This window comes from Aptenodytes forsteri, unplaced genomic scaffold (assembly GCF_000699145.1).
Source record: "Aptenodytes forsteri isolate BGI_AS27 unplaced genomic scaffold, ASM69914v1 Scaffold80, whole genome shotgun sequence".
In the NCBI taxonomy this organism is placed as follows: Eukaryota; Metazoa; Chordata; class Aves; order Sphenisciformes; family Spheniscidae; genus Aptenodytes; species Aptenodytes forsteri.
In genome coordinates this window covers 2,984,082-3,011,925 of record NW_008795026.1, presented here as the reverse complement: position 1 = coordinate 3,011,925, position 27,844 = coordinate 2,984,082, and the positions used below count along the sequence as shown (strand labels likewise).

Sequence of the window (27,844 nt, the reverse complement as noted above, 5' to 3'; positions counted from 1 at the left end):
GGACATGGTTTAGTGGGCATGGTGGTGTTGGGTCGACAGTTGGACTCGATGATCTTAGAGGTCTTTTCCAACCTTAATGATTGTATGATCCTATGATCTATGAAAAATGTTGAGTGATGAAAGAGAAGAGCTGTCATAGATAGGAACCTGCAGTGATTCACATCTCTTTAGTAACTCTTAAGCTAAGCTGGATCACTGTCTAGATGAACTCACCTTTTTCCATTGATTGTAGAAAGAACCAAGACAACTAAAGTGCAATTTAGTTGCCCACACATAAGCGTAAAAGTACAATCTGAGATGCCACTTGACCTCTCAGACATCCCTGCAGGGCTGTTAGACGTGACAGGACTCGTAGTCCTGGTGCAGCAGCTGAAGGCCTGCTGGATACCCTTGGATGCCTCAAATGGGACCAGACAGCTGTGGGTGGGCAACAAAGCTGAATCCACAGTCAGTGCATCCACTTGATGTAATGTAGGTGTCTACTGTAAACTGATCTGAAGGCTAGGCTTGCGTGATTGTATTGACTAGACTCCGTTCTTTATAGAGACACCCACACTGAAAACAAGGAATGTGTTAATTTGTGAGTTGAATCTCATCGCCTATGCCTACTTCCAGATGCCTTAAGCTCTTCAAAATGAATTGTGGTGATGGTACCTTACAAATGCATCACAATATATACTTTCACCAGTGGAAAACACTCTTATTTTACATAATTGTTATCTCTTTGCTTGTATGAAAACTGAAAAATATGTAAGTCATAAGTGTTTTAACATGACTATGTTCCCACAAACAAAATGGAAGGTGTGGCCATTGAGCAATCACTTAGCAAAGGGTGGTATGTGTAAACAAAGACTGCAAACGGATGTTTGCAGAAAATTTCCTTAGAATCTGACCTAGCAGCTGCCAACACTAGCTGAAATTTCTCATTCTCAGTCCATTGACTAAAAGAGTTTATGAACTGGATAGAACGGGTGGCCTAACCATTGATTTACTTGCAGAGAAGGGTTGACATTAGAGCCGGCTATGAGTTACACTCCATGTTTCTCTGGATATCACTTTAATGAAGAAGCCATTCCTTAGAGCTGTCTTTTATTCAGGCAAATTATCAAGATTTTCCACCCACCTCAAAGAATGAAGTCTCAGCCCTTTAAAGCAACACTTCCTGGCCTTTCCAGCTCTAAATTCAGTGTCCAGTAAGAAGTCTTTGCAACCTCAGCATAGGACATGATTCAGAGCAGGAGGGGCTATATGTCTGCCTGCCTTTGCTGTGGCAAGCAAAAGGAGACATATTCTTCACGAGTTGAGAAATGCTACCTTAGAGCTACCAGCTAAAGAAAAAGAGCCTTAACACCATTACTAAATCTCAGCTACAGGGCATTAGGTAGTCATTTCTCTTTTCAAATTCCTCTGGTGAGTAGGACTATGTGCTTTTTATGAAATATCCTGTGATACTCTTGAAAAGTGGGTAAACTGGCATCCAGAATCTAGAGACAACATCTTGATCTGTACTGTACTGGATTTGCATTTATGTATGTAAACACTTATTTTATGAACCTATGGTGATAAAATCCCCCAGAAGTCTCCATACTTGATAACTGATCCCATCTCAGCAAGTCAGAGACATTTTCACTGAAGTTATTCCACAGTAAAATAACCCATGCTTCTTTGGGAAGCTTTTCAGGAAAAAATTATATGTTTTCTCACTGATTGTGTTTAAAAAACAAGGGAAAATGAAGTAATTTTTTTTCTAGAGTAAATAAACATCCACGTTGTACTTTTTTGCTAATTAATATTTCATAGAGGTATGCTCTTCACTGTATTCATTCTATAATAACTGCATTTTTTTCCAGCTACAGACAGCCGTAGAAAAAATACATTCTCTTGGTGGTGGTGATGCAGGAATCAAGCAATCAACTCTGAAGACGATAGAAGGAAACTTGGTACGAATTATAATTGAAGAGAGGAAATCAGAAGCTGATACTTAGTTCTCTCCTACTGTGCAGTCCTTTCCTTATGACAAGGATGTATCCCTGTCACTAGTTTTGTGACCAAATTGCTCTGTTTGTACCTTCTCTATGACCCCAAAAATTAGGGAAGGCATTTGCATGGGTCTGGGAAAACAAGATTCTGTGATCCTGATGGATCTGTGGATCTTAATCACTTCAGTTTTAACCTGAGGATTGTGTTCTTACCGAGTATATTCTTCTCTTCAAAGGCTGAAAGTCCAGAGGTGAAAGCGTTGCAAGAAAAATTAACCACAGCCAACTTTAAAGTGATGGAGTATCGTAACCAACTCCAGTCTGCAAAACAGGAACTGAAGATGACCCAAAAGGTACCGTTGCAGGATGCAGTCTGTGGCTGGGATCCTGTGCAAGAGGTATATTCTTGTGAAATCAGAAGGAGGCTTCTTTTCTTTTGAGCTTTGATTAGCCTCCGTGAAGTATTCCAGCGATAAGAAAAGACACAGGTGTAGTGGCTGAATTGGAAAGATATGCACGTGGACACACAGATTTCATGCTCTGCCACCATAGCTGGATGACTGTATCCGTTATTTCTATTGCTATGATGGGTACAGATTCTTTAAGGTTTGAAAGTCCCAGTTCAGCAAAATAGGTTTGTGATTGACTTGAAGCATACGTTCAGGCCCATTCCTCCTTTCCAAAACATTTAATTATGTATTTACTTTTAATGTAGGCTTCAGTCCCATGGAAGTCAATGAGGTTAAAGGCCATGCTTGAACTAAAGCACATGTTTAAACAGTTTGTTGGAGTGACATCCGGAGTAACCTTTTCCTCTTTGATTCATGATGGATTTTAATGTGTTACTATGTGCTCTATTTCCTTTGGTTTCATTACTTTGCATAAGAGACCTGCAATGCAGATCAGAGTAGAGAATATGGTCCTAAAAATAGAACTCTGCTGACCTTTTTATAAATAATTTAAATGCTCTTCATACTAACTGTAGCTCTCATTAATGTGGCTGAGTTGGAATTGTGCAAGAGAGATTGGCTCAATTCCTGATTGCAAAGGTGTGTATTAAGACAATTTCTTTACGCTGTTCCTGTTTAGTTCTGGTTAAGTATTCATTATATCAAAAATAATTGCATATTTTAAAAACTGTTAGTAATGCTTAGTAAACCTTGGTGATGAATTTTAAATCCTCTTTTTACAAAAGTAGCACAATTTGACACCCAGCTACACAGCTAGATAGTACAATTTCACACTCTCAAGGCCGGCAGCAAAAAACAGATTCACATTTTTAAAAAATCAAAGAATATTAGTCAAACATCAAAATACTGAATTACCCCCCTCACAAAGTGAAATAATTCATGTTAGCCAAACCCCTCCTAAGCACCAACACTCTGTATTGCAATAATGATCTGAAAGAGCTTGCATCACATGGAATACAGGATATATGATACAGGTGATAAAGGCTGCTGTGTATAGATAGAGTGTTTTGTGTTTACCGCTAGAGAGAGCGGCTTTTCCTCCCCTCTCCCCAACACATGTATTTAAGCCTAACCTTATTGTTGATGTTAATCCCTTTTTCATAGCTTTTAGCAAATGAAGTTGGTGAAGATGTGAATGTTCAAAGTCTCTTGACCAATTCTGGCAGCTGGCGTGGACGAGCCCAGCAAATTCTTGTTCTCCAAAGCAAGGTGAGTTAAGACCCTGCATGGTGCCATGTAAGCTGGGTGTTGGGATGCTCTTTCTAAGTATAGATATTACCTCAGTTTAAGGTGAGAACAAGTCTTACAAGGAGTGGCTGAGGGAACTGTGGTTGTTTAGCCTGGAGAAAAGGACGCTCCGGGGAGACCTCATCGCTCTCTACAACTACCTGACAGGAGGTTGTAGCGAGGTGGGGGTCGGTCTCTTCTCCCAAGTAAATAGCAATAGGACAAGAGGAAATGGTCAGGTTGCGCGCCAGGGGAGGTTTAGATTGGATGTGAGGAAAACTTTCACCATCCCTGGAGGTGTTTAAACGACATGTAGATGAGGTGCTTAGGGACATGGTTTAGTGGTGGACTTGGCAGTGTTAGGGTACAAGTTGGACTTGATGACCTTAAAGGTCTTTTCCAACCTAAACAATTCTATGATTCTATGATCTTTAACTCTTGAATCTTTTGAAGGGCACAGTCTAACTGAAATGTCAGCTTGAGACAGGGAGGCAGTTTTGTCTGCATCTTAAATAAAACTGCTCTCAGGCAATTTGATGCATATTTTTCCTGTTTTTCCTGTTTTTCTGCTGTATAGTTATATGCCAACAAACTGTGATTTTTGCACTCTGATTGACTGAAATTGTTAACCTCTAGTTTCCCTTGAGCAAATTACATTTTCCTTCCGTTAGACCCCCTGGCTGGGATTCATCTGAAGACTGTACGTACTGTACTCTACTGTAATGTAGAGATTTCTTTTCTGAGCCAGTCTCCTTGGGCCCCTTCTGTAGTCAGTGGGGATCTTGTAAATACAGTCACTGGATCAAAAGTGAGGTAGGTGCATCTTATCTTAGAAGACACCTCCAGAACAGGGCAGAGGAACTGTGCTGTAGCAGTGCCCATTTCCTTCTACTGACTATAAAAGAAGTCTATAGTGAATAGCTGAGATGCGGGGGCTGAGTTCACTTGACCACACGTAGGTGTCTAGTGCCAGCCATAGGGTGTCCCTCTGACCTCTGGTCATCTCTCCAGAGGAGTATGGATGTCTTGCAGATCCTGCGTCATATGTGTCTCCAGTATCCCAGGGCATCTCAAACAGTCCTAGGTACCTACGTTCAGGCTAGTGAACTGTGCCTTAGGTGTTTACTTTGTGGACATCCTGGATGGTGATTCTGCTAAAGACCGAGATGCTTAAGTGTATATAGCTGAGTGGGTGTCTGGCCTTTTAGAGGAGATCTAAAGTATTATTCTGTTGCCTACACGTGTCTTTAGTGGCATTCAAGATGCTTTGGAGTGTCTGCCTGGCCTCCACACGTGGCTCCAATAAGGTACAGATCTCCCATGTGTCTTGAGTCTCTTGTAGGTCTTGTGTCATATCTCCTCCCTGCACAGATGCCCTAGACATCTGCATATTTGTTAGCAGCTAGCAAATTTAAATTTGAAAGAACAGACACTGCTCTGTGTTAGTTAACCATGATAATGTCAAGAAGTAAGTAATACAATGCTACGCTCTGAGTTCCCTTAGGTTATGTGATCTTTGATGCTGGACCACTGTACTCCTGGTAAAGGCTCTAGATGAGTTGTCATTGTTGTCCTCTAGGTTCGAGAGCTGGAGAATCAGTTGGGTCAAAACAAGACCAGAACATCACTGAGTGAGATTGATGAGGAACTGCTGGCCCTTATGGATCCAAGGAAATTGTCAGCCCAAGAGAAGAACTTGCTGAAGATTCGCAGCTTGGAAAAAGAAAAGAAAGAAACTTTGGAGGTAAAAACCTGTGAGCTGACAGAGTCCTATTTGGGTATATAGTGTGTAATAACTTGCCTTACCTTCGGGGTGTATGTTACACTGTACCCAGAGACCACTTCAGAAACCCACGTGATCTGCTGGAGGAAGTTCTGCCACACTTCACAGACTGAGCAAAAGGCTTCCACGCTTCTTGTCTGTATTGCACTCTTGCATGGCCAGGCATACCTCTGCAGTACAAGATTTGGTCTTCCCCTCTGCTTTATGATTCATGTGTCGGATGCATCTACTTGGCCTGAAATGTGGCCACCTGACAGCTGTGCTTGATATGTGATGTTAGAAAGAGGGAGAGAGGCCCTGGGTTGCAATTGCAGCTGGTGCTGGCTTTATATTGAAGGCATATGTAGAAAGAAGCCCTGCTACAGCTGCATCCAAGCTCTGTAGCATCCTCCTCACCCTTTGGCCAGATGTGCATTCTTCATGCATGGTTAAATACAAGCATCCCCCTCACACCTCATATATCTGTATGGCTATGGGCTTCTACATTTGAACAGAATAAAGTTAAGAATTATACCAGACATCCTCTAAGGGGCATTCCTAAAATGGGTCTTACCCTCCCTCTATCACATGTAGTTGCTACAAAAATAAACAGGCATCCAGCGTTTAGGGGTTGAGAGAGGCTATAGCTAGTGGCACATGTAGTAAACCCTGAGGTGGAAAGGATACATAGGCCTGTGTCCACAAGAAACATGGGTAGTGCAGGTCAGCTACACGTATTCAGGTTAGCAAAGCACATCTCCCTGTGCTCCTTTCCTATATTTGCTTCTGTAAAGGCCATCTGGCACCATCCCAGAGCTTGGTTAGCTCTGCTTTTCCCACCACAATTTAACCGTGCAACAGGATGAGCAATGGGGTGATACACACCTTTCACTCTTGGCCGTGAGAACGAAAGAGAAGATTTACAGGTACAGGCACACAGCACAGGGAAGGCATTCCTCAATAACTGTAATCTGCATGGTTCCACTTCTGCCTTTGTGTTTCAGGCTCCATTCACGATAACTTCCCCTGTACTTGTCCATTACTACTTAACTGCTAGCGTGCTTCCTGGACAGTTTCATCTAGGTAAAGGCATGGTGCAGGAGGCAGTGTATGCCGAGGACAGCTTCTAGTAGATAGTGTGGCATCACCACCCTGTATCTGGAAGGAAGGGAGTTTCCCCGTAGAGAATGGTGAGGCAAATGAAAAAAGGAGCATACAGAATTAGGTTTTAACACAAAATTATCATTTGCTTCCTGGCACATACTGAATCAACCTAGTCCACTTGTATTCCTGAGCAGATAGACCTTTTTTGATGCTGGCAAGCAGGCAGTGAGTAGTAGCATTTATAATTTCTACTTATTTAGGGATGATGTGATATGCCAGTTCCATTTTTTAGATTCTACCAGGCGATGTGTGATTCCTTTAGCTCACCAAAGCACCTGGGGCTTGGTGATAGGCTATAACTGTCATTTCCTATGATGTGTTTGCATCACTGCAGAAACTCACTGGGGAACATGATGCTCTCCAAAAAAGTCATGAGGAAGTGAAAAAAAAACTTGATGCATCAAAAGCCAGGAACAAAGTACTGTGCAGCGAAGTGAAAACCCTGAAGGGACAGATCGTAACCTTGCTGGAGAAAGGAAAACACGACGATGAGCTCATAGACGCCTTACTGGTACAGTCTGACTATTACTGTTGGTCCCAGCTCCTGCACATCAGCCTTCTTTCTATATGTGATGAAACATGATGTAATTTAATGACACGGTGACACAGACAACCTTAGGGTATACAGGAGCCTGATGAATCAAACTGTGACAGCCGGAGGCTTCCTAGTCAGCTAAAGCCCTTCTGCATGTTGGATCAGATCATGAAAAGGCTGCAAGACAGCACCAGGCGTTGCAGTCAAGTGGCTCTAAGCTGCGAGTATTGGAAGGAACGTTTTGCAGAAGGGTAGAAATAGGATTGTCTAGTAGGTAGAAGGGCTTCATTCCTGACCCATGAAGCTGGACTGTATTCTCTATTCTGCTTTCAGCTCCATTGGTAGATTTTTTTTCTTAGAATGCCTGCAATCTTGCACTTTAATCTGTTGTGTTACACAGCCCAAAACACACAAGCTGAACCATGAGTACTAAGCCATGTGCACACTCACTTGCAGTAGCTGGAGCTGAGAGGATTTGGCCCCTTCAAAACCAAGAGTATTAGCAGAGACTCAAGATGCAGTTATGCTGAAATAAATGGCTGCTGTCATGGTCCTGCAGGATCCTTTTGTCCTGCCTTGGTTATAAATAGTCTTCCCCAATTACAATAATAAAAAAAAAAATTATTAGAAAATATGCCACTTCTTAGTAGGGTTAGTTCTGTGTTTCCTGATCCAGCTCCTCACAAGTTCCAAATCACTTACATTTCCTTGCTTCTGCACGCAGGTTTTAGCTAAGACATGCTTATGACTAAGCTGGCATTCACCTTTCTGCACACCAGGCAGCCGTGGGGAATATGAGTACTGACCAGCAGATTAGGCAGATTACAGAGGAGCCAAATAACAGTTGTCACTTTTGCTAGGTCTGAGCATTCTCACTAAAATTATTACAGAAAGACGTGAGTGTACTTGGGAAGGAATGGTTAACTTGTTTTATCCCTTACATCAAAGAAACACCTTGCTTGCAGTTTGTTGGCCCGACAGAGCAAGCTGTCCAGTTTTATCCCTTACATCAAAGAAACACCTTTTTTGCAGTTTGCAGAGCAAGCTGTCCGACAAGTATTAGATTTGTCAGTGTGAGAAAAACTCCAAAACCCGCTGGTAAAACAGCCTAGTCTCGTAGCTGTCATCTCATACTACCCTCATCTTTTAGTGTCACTGTCACACGATCTGATCATGTTCTAATTTCACAAAAAACACATTGAAATCTTTACTTTTATCCAATTTATGAAAAAGTCATCTTCTTTGTGAAAGGCCTGCCTTTCTTGGTCTCTTTTCCGCTACACTGAGTAGCAAAGCTGCCAGCAAACTGAATCTCTCAGTTGCTCAGGTCTTTTCTACTTGCACCATCCAGTCACTAAAGTCTTGATGTGACCAGCAGGGGCCGGTGGGGACAGACTGTCCTTACCCAGCCGCATGTGTCTGGGCATTGCAAGTAGATGTGCTGGGCAGTCTTTTCAAGGGGTAGATGCTGAGAACAAGACAAGGTGGTCTCACGCTTAAAACGTAACGGACCAAATTCTTGGAGTAGCACTAGTGACACCAGTGGGCTTACACCAGGGAATGGGTTTGGCAAGGCAGTGCCTTGCCCTAGCATTCCTAAATGGGTATATGTCTTGGAGGGTGTAAAACACCCAGGGAGTCTTAATAATCATTGTGTACAAAAGTTAGTATCTCCCTCGTTGTTTTTATTTTATCAGAGCCAGCAGAAGCAAATGCAGGAGATCTTAAAGCACCTGAGCCAGCAGGATGAGAAGAACAAGGAGTCCCAGCAGATGCTAGGGCAGCACTTGAACAGTGAGGTTCAGAAACAAAACTGCCTTATAGAGCAGCTCAGACAGATGGTGGCTGAACGAGAAGCAAAGGTTAAAGAGCTGGAAGAGGAGATTGAGCGACTCACACTTCAGGTAGGCAGTCAGAAGAAATTAACTAGAGGAGCACACTTTGTAATCATTTTAGATCTGCTCTTCCACTTCCTTCTCCCTTGTTATCTGAGATGGTTGCTAGCTCGAGACACTAATACCTGTCCTACTGACAGACTTTCCTGATGGAAGGATAAAGCAGGAATTCTCTCTTGTGACTCTTAAGTTTCTTTCCTGTTTGTGTGTAACTTTTCTTCAAGCTGTTTAAGCAACAGAAAACATAGAAATAGCAATCACATCCACATGTGGCTTCGTGCCAAGACTGTGCCACATGACTGACAGCAAGGGTTGGGCTGCAATAGGGACTTCTCAGTATTCAGCATCCTTGGCTGCTGAAGGAAGCAAGCAAGCAAGCAAACATAGGTGAGGCCAACATCAGCAGGCTGCCATGGTACCCAGCTACATCCCCTCATGGAGTGATGGGACCCCTAGTAAGTTATTCTCATCTCCCACTGTAAATCACTTCAGAAAATTCCTCTCCCTCAGATCTCCAAGCTATTGATACGAGCCTGATGGGTCTCAGGCATATGGAAATTTCATTGTACAGATGAAAGAATTGGGAAGGCTGGCCACTTGTGACTAGTATGTTAAAAATGTTTTCAACTTTTATGGTCTAGTGTTGCAAACTAACATAAGCGAAGTGGTACTATTGCCAGAGCACAGGCATGGGAATTGAGAGGCAGTCCACTAACCTGCCAAAGGCTTCTTGTGTGGTCTGGTATCTTACAGTCAGGTTTTGTTAGAGTATTTAGACATCCAATTCCCATTGATACAAAACCCTCATATTTTGAGATTATGGTGAGATTATGAATCTGTCAGATACCTCAGTAATGGGGGCTAGAGTATTGAACCCAAGATAAAACTTGGGTTAGGGACACAAATTAACCATGCTGGCACTGGTAGTGATGGTGCTGCGCTGTCGGATCTCTAGCAACGCTGTGTGCACCCTATGATTTCATAAGAAACTGCGCTTTTTACTAACTTTTGCTTTGTTTCCATCCTGCAATGGAGAGAAACTAAAGAAAAGTTTCTGAGGAGGTCCTGTAAATCAAAAGTTCTGGCATGCTTGTAGCAACAGTCATAAGCTGCTGATTAGGCATTGAAGCAGCTATTTTCCTTTGAACTGTGTAATTGGTTTTATAACCTGCTCCAACATTAACAGAAGAAATCTGCCCATCAAGGGGACGGTTCAGGAGCTGCTGATACACCACCTTCTGAGCACTCAGAAAATCCAGGTTTTACTCTGCTTAAGCCTCTGGCATCAGGCAGCAATCAGGTTGGAAGGACTGGATCTGCTCGGTAAGAAGACCCTAATGTCAATGTTTAAAATTGTTGTGAGTTATTCAAAAGCATGGTTTTCCCAGACAATTGTATCAAACCACAAGTGGTATGTGCCAACAGCTGTGGCAGCCTGTTTACAGTATATGGGAATCTCTAATCACATTATCTCTTGGACTTTCGTCCTGGAACAGAGAAAGATATACAGACTTGCAGACATTACTACATTTGGCATGATGGTAGCGCAGCTAATTCTCTTTCTCCAGCTCAGATAATGTTTATGTGGTTAGCTTAAGTGCCTGTGATTCTTCTCTCTTATGAGAAACGGGGCTTCTAATGAGCAGACTTCTGAAAGCAGGGTGGCGAATTAATATAAAATGCCATTTTAGGTAAGCACTAAATCACTGGCGCATTATTTAAATCAATAAATACGCTTTGAGAGGATTTACTTGCAGAAATGTTGAAAACACACCACATCATTTGTTCTTAACAAACACGCTTTTTAAAGCCTCACTGAGGACGATGTAAGTTACACTAATCTTAATACAGCAGTAAATCTGATTTTTATTTACACCATTGTGACTCTGGGTCACTCTGACTGTGTAAAGGGAACACAATACCAAAGCAAGTTATATCCTTTCCTGTTAAAATGCTGGTTTTGTTGCTAAAGAGTTCATGATCTAAGTGACAATGAGGATTTGAGACTGGTCTTCTGAGGAAGGAGGAAATTTTTCATCAAGTTAAAGTTGCAACTGATTTCTTCTGTGTAATTTTAACTTGCCTACCACATTACTTTAGATGCTGAATTTGGCTTTAAAATTGTCAGATGTATCCCTGAGTCTAAGTAGGGCATTACTACAACATTTAAGAAAAGTTCTTCTCAGTGTTTTCAAGTTAGGGTTAAAACATCCTTGATTTGAAAGCTTCTGCATCTCCATTGTTATACCCTTCTGACTGACTTTATTCTCCCACCTCTAATTCTGCAGAAGTTGTGCTCTCATGGAGCAAATCTATATTTTATCCACTTTTTTACTTCATATGCATGCTGATGGTAAGCAGGAAGGCAAGCAGGAAGGCGAGGTTGGGTAATGGCTTTGTAGAAGCCACTAAGTGCAATGCATAAATTATTGCTTGTATATGTGGCTAACATAGCTCCGTCATGAAAATAGCTGACATGTCAGGTGGGCGATGGATGAGTCTGAAAACTACAGGAGCAGTTAATAACTTGGTCAGCAGAGCTCACTCATTCCATTAACTTTAATATGTTGATGAACTCTCTATTCCGTTTTACTTTAGTGAATCATCTCTTCCTATCAGGAAAGATGAAATGAAAAATGCTATAAATAGGAACGAAAGCCCCTTGGAGATGTCGAAGTCAAATTCTGCATTGGTAGACTGGGCCACTTCTGTCATTATCAACCTTAACTTGATTTTAGGATTAACCACTCCTAGCCTAGAAGGCAGCTCTGCCTGTTCCACAGCATTAAGGTTTTATCCTCTGTTAGCTGCAGCCTGAAGACAAGGAAACATGGGCTAAGTCTACAGGGACTTGCTTTAGGCAGCTGAGCTCAAGTTCGGAAAACAAACACACACTAGAATTTTATGTCCCAAGCACATATATCATTATGCATAAAACTCATCCAGACTGGAAGTGATACTCTAGTGTTATCAGTTGACTCCTCCTCTTACAACAGTAAGCCTGACAGATCTTCCTGAGGGTCTCCACAAAGTAGAAGGGTTCAGAAAACTATATAAAGTATATTTTTAAAAGGCATTTGGAATTAAAAGTTGTGCACCTTGTTGTAGAACAGGGGTTCATTTGGTTAGGAAAGCATGCAACATGCCAAGACCATCAAACAAGCGCAGTAACCTGTGCTTGTCTTTCACCCTAGTGGGTGAAGGTGTAAGATGAGAGTGCTCTGTGCAAGGGTCCAAGGCAGTGTCTGCGAGGAAACAGAGAAGCAGTGGCTGCTTATGTGGCTGCGTGCTCAGCTTGAGCCAAGCAGGGTCGAGAGCTATTCCTGCTCACGAGTTGCTGTGTGGCTACTCTGTGACATGGAGCTCCACAGTGCTGGTCTGGAGTGCCAGCAAAGTATCCCCAGAAGCACAGAGATCAAACAACTGAGCTATAGTTTTTGCATAACGGAGACACAAGGTGTTTTTGCAGCGTGTTTTGGAGCCGGGGAGCAAGCTGAGCTATTGTGTGTGCAGAGCCTGTGTGATACCCACTTAGAAGGCTCTGGGAGTCTCTTCCCTACAAGGCAGCAATAAACACAGACATTGGAAAATGACCGGAGTTCTTGGAGGACTGCCCTCTGTAGAGCTCAGTGCTTAACGAAGCTTTCTTCCTCTCAGGACAGTGTCCAAGATGGGCCATACGCTTGTAGAGTCTGCAGCTACTAAGCCTTCCCTTCTCAGTAATAACATCACACCTGGAAGGTATGTATATAAACTTCATCATAAACAAGGGATGTTTCCTGCCACGCTCCGCAAGCTGCTGGCAAGCCTTATCCTTGTCTGCCTTGTTTCTGTAACGAACAGCTTCTTTATATACCCCATAAATCCCATTTTATCCTTTTCACCCCCAATCACCAAGATTTCTCCTGCTTTTTGCTCTAAAGGAGATATTCCTGAATACTCCTGTGCAGAGAGGTCGGAGAAGTAATGAAGTACATAACAATGGGATGCATGGGAAAACTGCCCCTTCCTTTCATCACATATTAGACACGAGAACTGCCATTGTACTAATGTTGCCTGAAGCCTTTCAGTGGGAGAAAATCCATAGCATGCCATTTAATAGCTTAGCACTTTGGAGAATCCACGTATAGGCTTCTTTGCTACTTTGGCCGTAGCAATGGGAGGAGAGTCAGTGACAGTGAACTGATCAGAGGTGGAAGGTTTTTTTTGGGGGTGATGAGAAGGGAGAGCATCCTTGTGAAGGAAAAGACCTTTCTCATGAAACTGACGGTGGCTTTATTTCCACACATTTCTATTCCATTTATTGCAGTATAGAGATTGATGCTGGGGGGAGGTAGTGAGCCTGGCTCTGCATTCTGGCTTAGTCTTCAGACAAGTGTATTTTGATATGTTTTTCAAATCCTGTCTTTGTTTCATTTCTTTCATTTGTGAAATGGGAAACAGACTCTCTACGCTTCTGCTGCTTTTAGGCTTGCTGGCACTGACAGCCTGGATTTGAAAGTGCTGCAGACACAAATCACAGAGCACAAGGCTCTCTGCCAGGCTGCTGAAGTGGAAAGAGACAGGCTCCTGGAACTGGTCACTGTGCTGCAGAAAAGGTAGCGGCTGATTCTGCCAGTATCCTTTGTGGGATGCTGCAATTAAGGAGTGCTTGAGACGTGTGAGAGTCTATAGCATGCAGTACAGTACACCGTACGCTGCCAGTGTGATCCTTTCCTTAAATAGGGGCTTTTAAATTTTTTCTGCTCCATTTCCCTGCCTAGTTGATGATTCTTTTTTTTTATTATTCTTTTGGAACAAAGGGCAGAAAAAATGGAGTCATCTTCAAGCTTGTTGCACCTAGATAAAACTACAATTCATGTATTTATATATGCGTCGTGTTATTTAGGCAGCAATATTATTCATCAGTAGTAAATACTGTAATTATAGTTATAATCTGACTTCTGTTCCAAAAGCTTTTCACATTCTTTTAAGTTTCACTGTGTCCTCTTCTAAATTAATTTCTTCTGGTTTAAATCGCATAGCGGCGATTTTTTTTTTTTTTTTCTATTATTAATTTCAATTTAAGATGATGTTAAAAGCCAACTATGTTTTAGGAGGGCAGGGAAAGCAAAGTCTTTTCTCTTTGGACACCTGTCAGCTGCTGCTTTTTTTCCCAGTTACAGGATGTATATTGTTTGATTCCTAAATCTGTGTTCCAGCTTGTAGGAAGATATACTTTTGTCTGTGTGCTTTTGAATACAATACACACTGCCTGCTTGCTTGCTTGCTTTATTTTACAATAGTTATCATTTCTCACTTGTCTAACTTTTGTCCCGTACAATTAATCGCAGTCAGAAAAATACATTTTTTTCTAACTGTGGTAAAGGTGCTTTTAAGGGCTAACTCCTGGAAATACACGCTGGGAGAATCTTATTTGTGTTTGTAAGCCCAGTGACTTTAATAGAGCTGTGCAATTAGATAAGGATATGGAGGTGTGAGTGATAGCTGAAATGGGGCCATCACAAATATGGGATAATGAAGAACACGGAGTCAATGAAATGCACAGTTGCTTGTAAAATGTACCATAGACTGATGATTCAGCAGCTCCACAGTTACCACACATTTATCAAGAGCTCCTGCAGGTAAAGTAAATTCTGTGAGATTCTGTGCAATAACTCTTGGAAGACCTCAGGATAATATAGCATCCAGTCATATTTCAACATGAATATATGTAAAAAAATCGGGTATTCCTCCTCTTCCCTTCCCCTGTTGGAGCGTGGGTCAGCAAAGCTCAAGTAACACATATAATGCTTAAGTCAAGAGAAGAGCGCTGGGAATGGTTACATGAGCAGGATTTTGCTACAGCAGCTGCCAGAATTTAGGGCTGTGTTTCACAATCACTTACTGCGGAACAGAATATACTGTCAGAAGACAGTCCGTTGTAAACGGTTTGTAGGATTGGGCCCTGCTGGGGGAAGGGGAAGAGCTAGAGGAACATTTTAGTTTAAGTTATTCATATTGGCAGAAGATTTAATAAAAACCAACTAGTCTTGTCATTTTTCCTCCGCTGTTTGTCTAACGTGGATGCTAGGGGAACACCTGGTCGAATGAAAATTTAGTGAATTCAGAACCACTGAGATAAATATAATTTCTCATAGCATGTCACCAGCCTGGTAATTCACTGCCACAGGAGGTCAGAGTCTCGCCTGTAGCTAGATTTTTAAGACAGTGATATAATTTTATTATAGTTGTAATATTTTTTTAGTTATGCCAGCTAGGAGGGAAATAAGACTAATCAAGTCTCTTGATTCAGGGAGTAATCAGCTGTCACCCGTGGGGTCAAGATGGACATTCTTTTATTCTGCACTATACAATACAGTGAGTCAATTCAGGTTTCTCTCTAGCTTTAAACTCCTTTAAATCATTTGGTATCGGGCGCTGCCCCACCCGAGATGCATCACTGACTGCATCTGTGGGCGCACATCAGATTTTTGTAGTTAAATTTCTAAGATGTTGTGCGGGGTGAATAGAGAGGCAGTTTGCTCTTCCGTTCTGTACTGCAGAGTGAACCGTCACTTTCTTTTCCACTCGCTGTCTAATGGCCAAGTTTATTAAAAGTAACATCAAGTTTCTTTTCTTACTTGCAGATAACTGACGCAAAACAGCTAAATGCTAGGCAGTGTTTTTATAAACAATTTTCCTTCCAAATTTTCCCAGTGTGTTTTAAAAAAATGCATTTTATTATTCTTGTAATAAAAGATCTCTCCTCAGCAATCTGCAGCTTGCCTGCCTATCTGAGTGGTAAATTCACACAAGTAGCCAGCGTTAAGGGATCCAGGCAACCTCCATTAATGAACCCATTATTTCCAACTGTACGCATTAGTTAATTCTGTTTTGCAAATTTTGAGGATGTCATCTGGAACAATTGCACTAGGATTTCTGCCTTTGGATGCATGGAAGATTCTCCTTTTCCTTCTGTTGGGAGCTATGCAGCATGAAGCAGGATTCCGTATCAAGACTGACTGATCCTTAATAGTCATGATATACATAAGCTGAACTACCTTTTTTTGCCTATCAGGGTGGAGGAAGGCAGCGATAAAGTCCTGGAAGCTGAGAAGAGGCTTCAGGAAGAGCGGCGTCGATGTGTCATTTTGGAACAGCAGCTTGAAAAACTGCAGATGGATCCGGGGAGGAACACAAGTACACAGAAACCTCCCCTGAGGAGCAAAACAGGTGAGGTGGAGCACTTATCTACAACTATGTCCCCCGTCCCACCTCTGTGGTTAATAGCAACAACATTTGGACTCTTATCTATCAAACCTACACAAGTGCTTGACCTTACACACGGAGATTTGGACCTACTCAGACCAGTGGACCGATACGGAAGGTGAAATCCTGGCCCCGCTTAATTCAAGAGGATTTTGCCACAGATTTAAGTGGGACCAGGACTTTTGCAATATGTTGTTTTCATGGGATGACAGTCTACAGTAAAAACTTGACACTGCTGTGTGTTGCCACCATGCCCACTGCTGTGTTCCCTTTGCACTTCTGCCTGAGAGATTCATCTGAAGGTTAAGAGCAGAATTAAAGGACGCATCCCAATTTAAGGCCTGTCAGTGTCTATGAAAAACTATTGCTGGTGATGAAGTAATTAGATCTGGTGTAATTTATTATCCCATGAACATGATAATCTCCTGCTATAAATATGAAAGCCTCACTAGCATAGTTAAAGGAGAAGAATTCATGGCGGATGTTAAATTTTTATTTCCCTGATCAGATCCTTTTATTGCTTAAGGACCCTGATTCTGTAAAGCATCTAAACCAATAAAATGGCACATATTCTTAAGGAAACTTTTCCAGTGGTTTCCCTTTTTATATGTATTTTCATAAAGTAAAAAGACTTTAAATGCCAGGATATGAACAGTAGGAATAGGAATTTCAATTTGGCAAATACTAGGATGCCGTCAGCCTGAATTACGGTGATTAGAGGTCACAAGCCTCATCAGAGACCTTGTACAAGCTCTTGGCCTGCCCCACACTGAAACACATGATCTTGGGCCGTGGTGGGACTGCCCTGCGGCTCAGCAGATGCATGGCGTGGCTTTCCATCGTGACTCCATCCAGCACTACGGTGTGTACTAACGCTACCGCATCACCTTAGAACTGACCTGTACTGAGCACTATGACCTGTATAAGCAGTCACCTCCTTTTCCACCTGCACTGGTGTCTTGTTTCTCCTTAGGCGTGGGTCAGACCGAGGTAAGAAACACTACTGTAAATGCATTGCGTTTCTTTGCATCTCCCGTCGTAGTGCTCTTGGTCATATGCATGTTTGACAATAAGTTCTCTCTGGAGCAGGACCGTGATGCAAGAAATCACGTCGTTGTTCGCTATGATCTTGATTCATACAGGAGAGCTAGGGTCTCCAGTGTAACATCTACACGGTGTTCAGGACCTCAAGGGAAGCACTGCCATTCACCCATCCAGCATATAGAGAGAATTAGGTATACGGGAACAGGATTCAGAGGAGTCTTTATCCTGAATGGGGACTGAATGATTGCTTCAAACCGCTCTGTAAAATATGGATCCTTTCCTTAGAGCAGAACTGTTGTGTCCTTAGAAAGGGCTCCAGCCAACACTGACTCGTGTTTTTCTGCGAGCACTGATTTTCAGAGCTGTCTTACCTGTATTAACCGAGAGCCTGACAGCAGAAAAAGTTAGATCCTAATAGCAACCTAGTGCTCAGAAACAAAGTGCTGCAGCTTTTGGCCTTTAGGATATAGGACATTCATCCTGATAAGAGAGCAGTGCTGGGCCTTACAGGAGTGGTATCGTGGGATGCCCTTTGTGATTCCCAGGGGGGTTTGGAGGTGAGAGGTCTTGGAGCCTTCAGTACCGTTCTGCAGGTGCCCAGAGGAAGAAATCGGGGTGTGTGTAGGGACAGGTAGTAGCCAGGTGAGAGTTGTGGGAATACAGCTCTCAATGGTACACTTTTTACTGACTCCATGCCTTAAATAGTATGGGAGCATTTTGGTGCTGTCTTCTAGAGGATAGTTTAACTGAATTTTTGAGCACTTAGACTTTTCTACAACCTGGTAGTGTAAAGTGTTGATGTGTTGTTCTGTTATCATACATGTGCTCCCCTTAGATTTCCCTTGCAACCTCAAAGAGAGATACAGTGATAAACTCTCCAGGTCCTGAGCCATTTTGGTCAAGTTGTTGTGCTGTAGTAATGGTTTGGTAACTCACCTCCGGGAGATTGGCATTTCATAGCCGGAGGAAGCAGGGTGTTCTTACCAGTGTGACAGGTTCCTTCTTACTAAGTACTTAGTTAATTAGTCTTGTCTGCTTAAGGACTAAAAGCAAACGTAGGAAAGGATTGGCAGTAAGACTAATAAGAAGAAATCCTCCCTAAGTCCGTAAGATGAGTAGGTAACAATCTATTTCACCACCCTTCTGTGAAGACAGCTCAGCCCCTTGTGATGTGCCAAAACTCTCTGGAGTTTGTACAAGAAACGAGTCTACAAGTCTGTAATATACCTCTTCAGCAGAGCATGTAGGTTATCTAAATGCTTTCATGCCAGATAGTTGAGGAAATAAGAAGGAATGAAAAGCTTGAATATAAAATAGAGACTAGAGAACCCGCTAATTAACATAATATTTTCTTTTCTTTCTGAAAGTGCAAAATTGGAGAGAGCTGATCTAATTGCTAATCTAATGTTTCTAGTCTCTTCAATTCAAGGGAAGTAGATAATGATGCTGAGTAGCTAGAAACAACCCAGTTGTGTTTTAAAATTATTCATGCTTTTTGGGTTTTTTCTGTCTTATCCAAATTTCTAATTAGCAAAGAATAATCCCAAAGGAGAATAGGTAAGTAACAGCAGGTTTTCCTCAGTCCTGTAAAACACAATCTCAAGATCAAAAGCATTTCTTGGTTATACAATATAGCCTTTTCTTCTCGTGTGTTTTTGTCAGAGTCCAATACTCCCTGACCAGGTTCTTTTAGATATTCCACACGAGGAGGATTTAGTAGTTTAACACCAAATTTACTTATTTGAAGATATTTGATGTTATGTGGGATTCTAATTTGGAAAAGTGATACAGCAATGTAGTGAAATCACAACACAAGCACAATATAGCAATTGCAATGTACAGTTGAATCACAACACAAATATGATTCCTATTACCAGCCTCGATGTTCACTGTCACGATGCTGGGTGTCCCCAGTTGCCAGAAAGGAATACATGGGTTGAAGCCAGGTCAAACCTGTTCTCCTCAAAGTTCATTTTGCTGGCTGTTTGATTTTTATACTCTATGTTGGGCCGAACCACATATACACTTCCCTCATGTAGGTCTAGCTGGCTCAAGGTAGGTAGTACTTTCCATTGATTATTTTAGAGAAGGCCATTTACATTTACTCAACTGATTCAGCTGTTCATCTACAGCAAAGACCACCCTCCAGTCCCCTTGGTGTTGGGATAAGTTCAGCATCTTCTACGATAGCTGTGGTCACTTCCTACATTCCTTTCTGAGCTTCTTGAGCACATCATACTTGCCTGTCTTCTCTGAGTCTTCTTCCATTGTAGGGACTCACTGGTCGGTCACAGCTTTTTGCTTTTCCAGTCCCAGTAGTAAATGTGAATTATATTTTCTCTATAACCCTGAAAAAAGTTTTTGTGTCCCTCTGAAATGACAGGAGCAATGCTGCATGTTTTGGGTAGGCCTTTATTTAGGAAAGCATTCCTGATTTAGAACCTTAGTTTGAAGTACATGTTTAAGTGATCCTCAGCATAAACACAACATAGGTTAAACACAATAAAGCAAAGTGCTTAACAGCTTTACAAAAGCTGTTTCGGTGTGTGCCACGCACAAGCATTATCACAGGCATTCAGGAAGCAAGAGTTGCCATAATCTTAAGTGAAGCACAATGACAAGATAAACATCAAAATAATCCTTTTCAACTGTTTCTATCACCTATTGTTTTGGCCACTTAAATATTTTGGACTTTTTTTTTTTTCTCTAAATAGGTAGGCACACATATTGCTGCATTTAGCCCAGAAATGCAAACTCATCATGTTTTCATTTTGCTGAAAGGAGACTAAAATAAAAGTCTGTCCTATATATTTGCAGTATCTTCATGGGTATGCATAGAACTTAACAGATTCCTTAGTATTTATTCACCGTTTCCTGAGATTTACTCTGTGTGCTACTAAGAGAAAATGGTTGCTTGTTTTACTAAAACTCCATTTTGTGATTAAATCTACAGGCCAGTCTGCAAGTCACTCAAGACTCACCTCGAATGTGAGTGATAGGAAGGAGCTCTCTGCAGCCCAGCTTTCCAAGTTGCCTCTGGAATCGCAGATAGAGGAGCTGAGCACAAGGTATGGTTTCCCTTCCTCCACGCTGTGTTACTCGCAAGAGCTAAAATTCATTGCTGTCCTCTTAGCAGTGATATTACCTGCACCCGCTCCTCAGAAGACAAAATCTAGCAAACTCTGTAGAAATCACAGATCCTCTGGTTTGAGCTTGTCTATGTCACTCTTACACAAATTTCCTAATAATTATACAGATACCCAGAAATGTTAAGCTAACGCAAATGTTAAGCAACACAAAAGACGTGCAAGGAAGACACCTTTTTTTTTTTTCTTTCCTTATGCGTTGATTGCAAACTTACTAATGAAAATAAAATTATAATCTTTAACAAAACAGATCTGAAAAGTATCTTGGTCATCTAATACTCTTTTCTATCTCAGAGAGAAGGAACAAGTGTTAAGTCTGCTCTTTCTCACGCCTGTCATAAAATTACCAGAGAGCATGCGTTTCAGTGTTTTCTTCCCCAGAGCTGTTCTAATTTGCTTTGAAGCTCCACAGCTCACATGAAAGTTTTCCTTTTGTTTCCTCATAGGCTTGTGATCCAGCTGGATGAGAACGAAGCTCTGAAGGCCGCTTTGGAGACTACTGTGAGAAAGAAAGAGGAAGACTTTAAACTGTATCAAGACACAATGGACCAAGTGAAGGATATCTTTGTACAGGCCATTCGGCAGCAGAAACAAGAGAAGAGTTAAGCAAGATATTCAGAGTCCTTTGGACTGCAAAGCAGGGAGAGAGCCCAGGCATCGTGCCCATGAATTGAAATGCAGTGGCAGTGCCGTTTTGCAGCCTTGGATCATGTCATTTCTTTAGCATTTGCAGAAGAGGATGAGAAATGGAGATGAAATACAAAAAGGGTGAAGGCTTTGCATGTCAGCAAATTCTGTCTGTACGAGTTAGCCAGCAGCTGGCTCTCAGACTGCACATGCCATAAGTTGGTGCAGTTTAGGAAGCTGCAATTCTGCAGTGTGATTTTGGGCAAAACCTCCCTAGTTTCAATAGAATTTTCCTCAAGAGGCCTCGATATTCAATATGCTGCTGCCTTTATCAGCTCATGAAGGAATTTGCTATACAAAAGTTATGCCAGCCCCCTTCCAAAATCGTGCCAGGAACAAACTGAGTTCTGTTTTTATCAGCACACCGATACCTGTCTGTCTCAGGCTTTCTGTAGTACTTAAGTGCTGAGGGAGTGGATTAGCCTGGCCTGTGAATATCTGCAAGTGAACTCTGCGGGGGGGGCTCCACTCACCATTCCGACCTGTTTCTTTGCATTGAACTCTGCTGCCAAGCAGTTTTCTGAAACTCGGTGGATTTTCCACTGAAAAGGTAGACTGTGCAGATTGCCCCTGCAGTCAGTCAGACCCACCGTACGTTCAGCTCATTCCATGCGAAACTTGCCATCCAGGCTATGAATTCCCTATTCCTGGGTCTCTGCATTCATCCCTCAGGCAGGGCTTGTTCTCGCTAGGAAGAAATGCTAACAAAACACAGGCAGGTCCTCACTGCGGTAGCGACGGGACTTTTGGAGATGCTGAAAACCCTTGCATCTCTGTCCTTTTCTCTTGCAGCATGGTGAGAATACCAAGCGCAAGCTAATAAGGCATTAACATGCAGCCTGCCAGCAGAGAGCTAGCCTTGGGGATTAAAAGCAAATGGAGAGCTAGTCATTTTTGTATAGTGCTGCTTTGTTTCTCGGTTGAAAGTCTTGAAAGCTCTTCTTTTCCTGCGTTGCTTTGTCAGCCTCCTTTTGTGACTGTGAAGTTTGTCAGACTTTAACCCCAGCCACCACCAGTGCAAAGTGGATTTGTGGACAGGCAAGCTGCTGCTCCCTTCCCCGGAACAGGGATTGCATCCTGACTCCACTTGCCCTGCGATAAGGCAGAGTGAAAAAGAGAGCAGAGCGGGAGTTACTCCAGATGCGGTGAGGGTGGTGTCATCCCTGTCTTTTTCCTGCTTAGGTTCAGAGATGTCTCTCTTCAAACAGCTCACGGAGTCCCTGATGGAGGAGGCCACTAGTCGAGAAGAAGCTCAGCGCCTGAGAGTTAACCCTCCCTGTACTTAAGAGCCCTGCTCCGCTCCCCCAGCACTGGCCTATAGCTCAGCAAAGCTGTCAGCGTCTCTCTCGCAAAAACCGGGACCAAAACGGTTCATTGACAAATTCCTCCTGCTCACCTTGCTGGTAGCATCAGAGGAAAAGGCATCTTGCAACCCGCAATCCTCTCCTCCCGACAACTCGAGGAATCGTAAATCCTTGCTCGAGAGACAGAGTCTCATTCAAGTGAGCTGCGGTTCGTTTCTGTTCAACTCCATCTCGATGATTATGTAGCATGGGATAGAGTGAGCAGACCAAATTGATCAGCCCACCTCTGACAGATATTTTAAGGACCTGCGGTAGTGAGCGGATTCCTTTGAAAAGCTGCCTGAGCTGCGGCAGAGGTGTGGAGATTTTGCTATGCGGTGGCTGCTAAATTCAGGCTGGTAGCTTGCCGCTGGAGATTCTGATTTCGCTTACACAGAAGTGTGAACCCATAATATTTTCACTTAAGTATGGGAGAGGCAATCTGCCGTCCTTTCTAATACACAGTCAGCATTTGTCTCCCGTCCCGTGATGAAGCAGTGAAGATCATACCGCTCTCCAGCAAAATTCTTCCTGGGGTGGCTGTGAATCAACCCATGAAATGCAGATAAGAAACTGGGAGTGCTCTATGTTACAGAACACATATGGCTCGCTAGCACATGGTGCAAACCTCTTCTCAAGTGCTGCAACACTCATTTCTTTAAACATATGCTTGTTTGGGGTTGCACAGAAGCATTTTCTCTTTTTTTCTGCACAAACACACACACACACCACACACACACAAGCATGCCTTGACAAAGAAGGAACTAAGACACTATAAAATAGTTTATCTAGAGAGCCCATACCTGTAAGTAACTGTTTCGCATGGAAATGTGCAATCTGTCTCCTGTCACAGAGTAGTGGCAAGGTCTGAACACAAGCCAAATTGTCCAGATCTTAATTTTCACCTTAGTTTTGAAATAAATTCCCTCTGCGCTTCCACAGAGTTGATCTGCATTCGAAATCTCTGCTGCTGCAGACTCTTGCAGCAACTGATTCCCAGTTTTCAAGGTATGATACCGATTTTCTTGCAGTGCATGTCGTTTTGTTGCTGAATGTAGGAAACCCTGACAGATCTTGGAAGCAGCAGCCCTAGTTCAGCTGGCTGCAGCAGCCCCACGTCCCCCAACCCATCACTCAGAATAAAAACAGTGAAAATATTTTTCTCACTGCCTGCGAAAACCCATACGCTGGTCCTCAGGCACAGAATCTCTCCAGCATGCTTGATGTGCTGTTTGAGCTACAACATTTCTTTCAGGGATGTAGCTGAGCTTGATCTGAAACCTCCCCAACCCCCTGCTTTCCTTGGAAGTTTGTCCTTGTGGATAATTACCAGCCCATTAAAATCCCATGCTTCAATTCTTATCCGAGTTTCTCTGGCTTCAGTTTGCAGCCAGTCATCGTTACGCCTTTCTTCGCTAGATAAAAGCGGTGTGAGTACCCAGCATTTCCTCGCTGGGACAGCCTTCATCCAGCGTAAAGCCATGTCACAGGCCGCTTTTTGATAAGCTCCGAGTTTTTTCAGTCTCTCATTGTAGCTAATGGTGGTGACAAGCTAGCGGTGACAAGGCCCGGCATCGCTGGCACAGGCTGGTGGATACAGTTAAACTGCGAAGAACAGCGTAAGGTTGATTTTGCTGCAAGTATTTAAGGCTACGGACGCTCCGCGTTAGGATTTGGCCAGCTTTTAGCCAACGTATGCTAAGAATACGAGTCCTCCAAACACTTGGGCCGAGCCAAAGGTTGTCTCCTACCCTGGAGCTGGGCAGAGCGCTTCCACGAAGCAGCCAGAAAGTGCCTGACGGATGCATCCAATTTTAAAAGTACAGCTGAACCGCTGGGAATAAATGACCTTTGATGAATTGTCATCGTTTTCCTTTCGGCCTGTTGCAAGGCGTCTACCTGCGAAGAGCGGACATCGCAAGAGTGCAGCTTTCCAAACTGGCCGTAACATGAATTAAGTTGCATTAGCGTGGTTAACTATAGGCAGTATCGACACAGGCGAGCTCTCCCTGCCCTGGGCTCTGCTCGGCCAAGTGGCAGAGGATCAGCCAGCAGGTCAAAGCCGATCCCACTGTCACGGCTCCAATTTAGAACCGTAGATCGGGGCTGCGGGTGCCTTGCGCTCTCCCCGGGGCTCCAAAGCGGGACAGAGGAGCGAGGAGGAGACAGATTTTCAGTCCTTCACGTGGGTGAAGTGGGGAGGAAGCTGGTGGCAAAGGGGAACTAGGCTGGAAACAGCTTTGCCAGCGTCCCCGGCAGCCGCAGCCAGCAGCTGCTACTGCCCTGCAAGCCGCAGGGCCCTCGCCCCGTGCATGGCAAAAGGAATGAGGTTCGGCTTTAAATGGAAAAAACACTCTAGCAGAGCCCCCATGCTCTAAATTAAGCCACGAGCGAGCCAAGAGGGGTATTGGGTTTCTCCCCTCATCCTCTCCCCTCTGAGCCCAGTTCCGAGCCGGCTGCTCCCATGGGACAGGGTGGCCTCGCTCAACAAATGCCACCTCAATCCCCACGCGTCTCCGCTTACAGCTCCGAAGCCCATCTGCAGGCGGGGGGGTGAAGTCCTGGGCTTTACAGCAGCTCGTTTGTCAGCAAGAATAGTTATCTGCAGGGCGCAGCGTGGCAGCGAGAGGGGGGGGGGGGGGTCATCCCACCGTGTCATTGACCTAATTGGGGCATTTTCTCAGGAACGGGAAGGGATCATGAGGAGAGGAGCTGAAGGCAGTCAGCTTTGACCTGACGCTGGGTTGTCCCTGCCAGGTGGTGGGACCCTTCTTCAGGCTTCTTCCCCAGGGCACCAGGAGGTCCTGGGACCTTTGATGGGGTTGGTGTGTGCCATGGGGGACAGGCAGAGCCATTCTGGGGGTGCTGAGAGGGGTCCTGGGGGTGACCTTGGATGGATGGATGGATGGATGGATGGATGGATGGATGGGGCACACATTCCCCTCTCATGAGCCGTCCCGCTAGCAGGGTGAGGTCCTGGTGGGGTGGCATGTTCCCAGTGATACATTTGCATAGGGAGCCCGGTGGGGCAACCCAAGGCAGTATAAAACAACCCACGTGGGTTATTATAACCCTCTGTCTTTCCAGTTCACCCCATAAATGGCTTTAAATTAAAGAAGGGTAGATTTAGACTAGATATAAGGAAGACATTTTTTACGCTGAGGGTGGTGAAGCACTGGCCCAGGTTGCCCAGAGAGGTGGTGGCTGCCCCATCTCTGGAAACATTCCAGGTCAGGTTGGACGGGGCTCTGAGCAACCTGCTCTAGTTGAAGATGTCCCTGCCCACGGCAGGGGGGTTGGACTAGATGACCTTTAGAGGTCCCTTCCAACCCAAACTATTCCATGATTGTATGGTTCTATGATAAAGAGCTGCTCCAGCAGCAGGGAGACAGCAGCATAAGGCAGGAGCAAACAGCCAGGAGGAAGGCTCCCCATCCTTTGATGTCCCCATCAAACATCTCCCGTTTGTGCCGTGCCTCGCTGGGACGGAGCTGAGAGCCTTTCGTTGAACACCACCGCCTTCCCACTCACTTTCTCGGACACTAAAGAGGGGCCTGGCCTCAGCTGGTGTGCCACAGCTTCCAGCAACCCGCCAGATGTTTGAAAAAAACATCATTAAAATCAGCTCGAAGCCATAAACAGCCCTTCGTCATAAAGCAGCAGCACTGGGGCAATAAAACACAGGGGCGTCCCCTGTGCCGAGGAAGGTGCGCTGGTCACATTAAAAATAAATCTTATTATATTAGAAATCAAGAGCGGGTTGGGTTTTTTTAATTTTAACAATATCTATAAATTAAAGCTAAATGATTTTTATCACCACAGTTCCCAGAGCCTCATCAAAAACCGCCGCACAGCCCTCCACCTATGTTGCGCTTTCAATCCAGCAAGATCACAAATTACTCAGGATTAAAAAAAAAAAAAAAAGAAAGAAAATAAAAATCTATCATCGGCCCGAAACTCTCCAGATGCCAATGCCCAGGGAGAGCAGCGCGATGGGGCTGTGACCCTCCTGCCCTCAGGGATCCACTCCCTGGAGCCCCCCCCGGCAGCCCTCGCAAGATCCCCATCATCTCCAGCCCCGTGGCCACACAATGGGGCCCCTTGTGCCTCCAACGCAGCGGACGCCTGGAGAGAAGGATTTTGGGGCTGGTTTTGGTTTCTGCCTGGGGCAGGATGGGGGTGAGTGGGTTTGGGAGCCAGGGAGGGTGACAGGGACCTGCCGGTCCCCCGGTGCCCCTTTGCTCGTTGCCTTCCTCTACCACCCTGCCACCGCAGCGAGCTGATGTCCGTCTGCACCCGCTGGCGGGGGGGACGGACGCGATTTTCCCTCCTGCTGAGGCTCCTTGATACATGGCCGTGGCTGGCCATAAACCCCTGCCCTCCACAGGCGCACGGAGCATGATGAATTGTGTCGCTGTGCTTATCTGCACCGATCTCTTAATTACTTCGCCTCTAAGCACCCAGTCAATTATGCCAAGGTCTGAAGAGCTGAAGTCCCTGGGCAGGGACCAAGCTGCGGCAGCAGGGTGAAGGCTGGGGCTCCAGGAGATCCGAGGGGCAGGCAGGCGAATCCTGCCTGGCTGCTGCAAATTAAGGTGGCTCGTTAGGTGCTGAAAGTGTTGGCCACGGAGCCATCGCCAAGGCTCTCTATGGAAAGCCTCTCTCTGTGCACACCAAGTTAAAAATGCTGCTAAAAAGCCTTTTTGCTCGTGGCCAGTGCAACAGCAAAGCTGGGCTGACCCGAAGGGTGCCGATCCTGGAGATCCTCCCTCCTAAGCCCAGAACAGGACTCGTCTCACCCCAAAGCAGACAACCCACGGAGGTATTTATAAAACCCAGGCTCGTCTGCCTTGTTTCTCTCCCCTGACCCTACAGGCAGCCCAGGAGATGCTCGGGGACGTCGGCCCCAGCGTGAGCTCTCCCCAAATCTCATAGGGGTTTGGTAGAAGGAGCTTGGCGCAGGACACGGAGACGAGCCTGACGCTGTGTTGACTTGTTCTTGGCTGACTTGTATTTGCATACCCCGCAAAAACGGAGACCACAACCCATCCCAGCCCCATCCTATCCCCCGTTTTGGTTGCAGATGCTGAAAGCTGAGAAGGAGACCCCGAAGGTGGGGGTAGAGATGGTTTGTAGAGATGTTGCAACCTCCGAGCCCCGCGCCGATTTAAACGCTGCCTGAGCCGGGGAGGAATTGCACCTTTTGGCTCCGTGCCTCAGTTTCCCCATCCCCATGCAATGATAGCTGCCTCCCCTCCTGCACAAAGTGATGCCTCTCCCTCTCTTGCAAGGCCCAAAGCGGGGCACCGAGACACCCCTGGGAGGGAACCGGTCCCTGCGT

The 27,844-nt window shown here is 44.4% G+C and overlaps 1 protein-coding gene across 1 annotated transcript in view; it reads left to right on the top strand.

The window, feature by feature from the left end:
• The window catches only part of CCDC13 (coiled-coil domain containing 13), a 32,298-nt gene extending 10,139 nt beyond the window's left edge, over positions 1-22,159 (top strand). The window contains exons 5-16 of the mRNA XM_009275947.2: positions 1,851-1,940; positions 2,216-2,332; positions 3,554-3,658; positions 5,256-5,420; positions 6,937-7,113; positions 8,835-9,041; positions 10,219-10,355; positions 12,690-12,773; positions 13,502-13,630; positions 16,093-16,247; positions 20,281-20,395; positions 20,920-22,159. Coding sequence (XP_009274222.1) covers positions 1,851-1,940; positions 2,216-2,332; positions 3,554-3,658; positions 5,256-5,420; positions 6,937-7,113; positions 8,835-9,041; positions 10,219-10,355; positions 12,690-12,773; positions 13,502-13,630; positions 16,093-16,247; positions 20,281-20,395; positions 20,920-21,079 — 1,641 coding nt within the window. The 3' untranslated portion in view covers positions 21,080-22,159. The remainder of the gene's footprint in view (positions 1-1,850; positions 1,941-2,215; positions 2,333-3,553; positions 3,659-5,255; positions 5,421-6,936; positions 7,114-8,834; positions 9,042-10,218; positions 10,356-12,689; positions 12,774-13,501; positions 13,631-16,092; positions 16,248-20,280; positions 20,396-20,919) is intronic.
• The last annotated feature ends 5,685 nt before the right edge of the window (positions 22,160-27,844 follow it).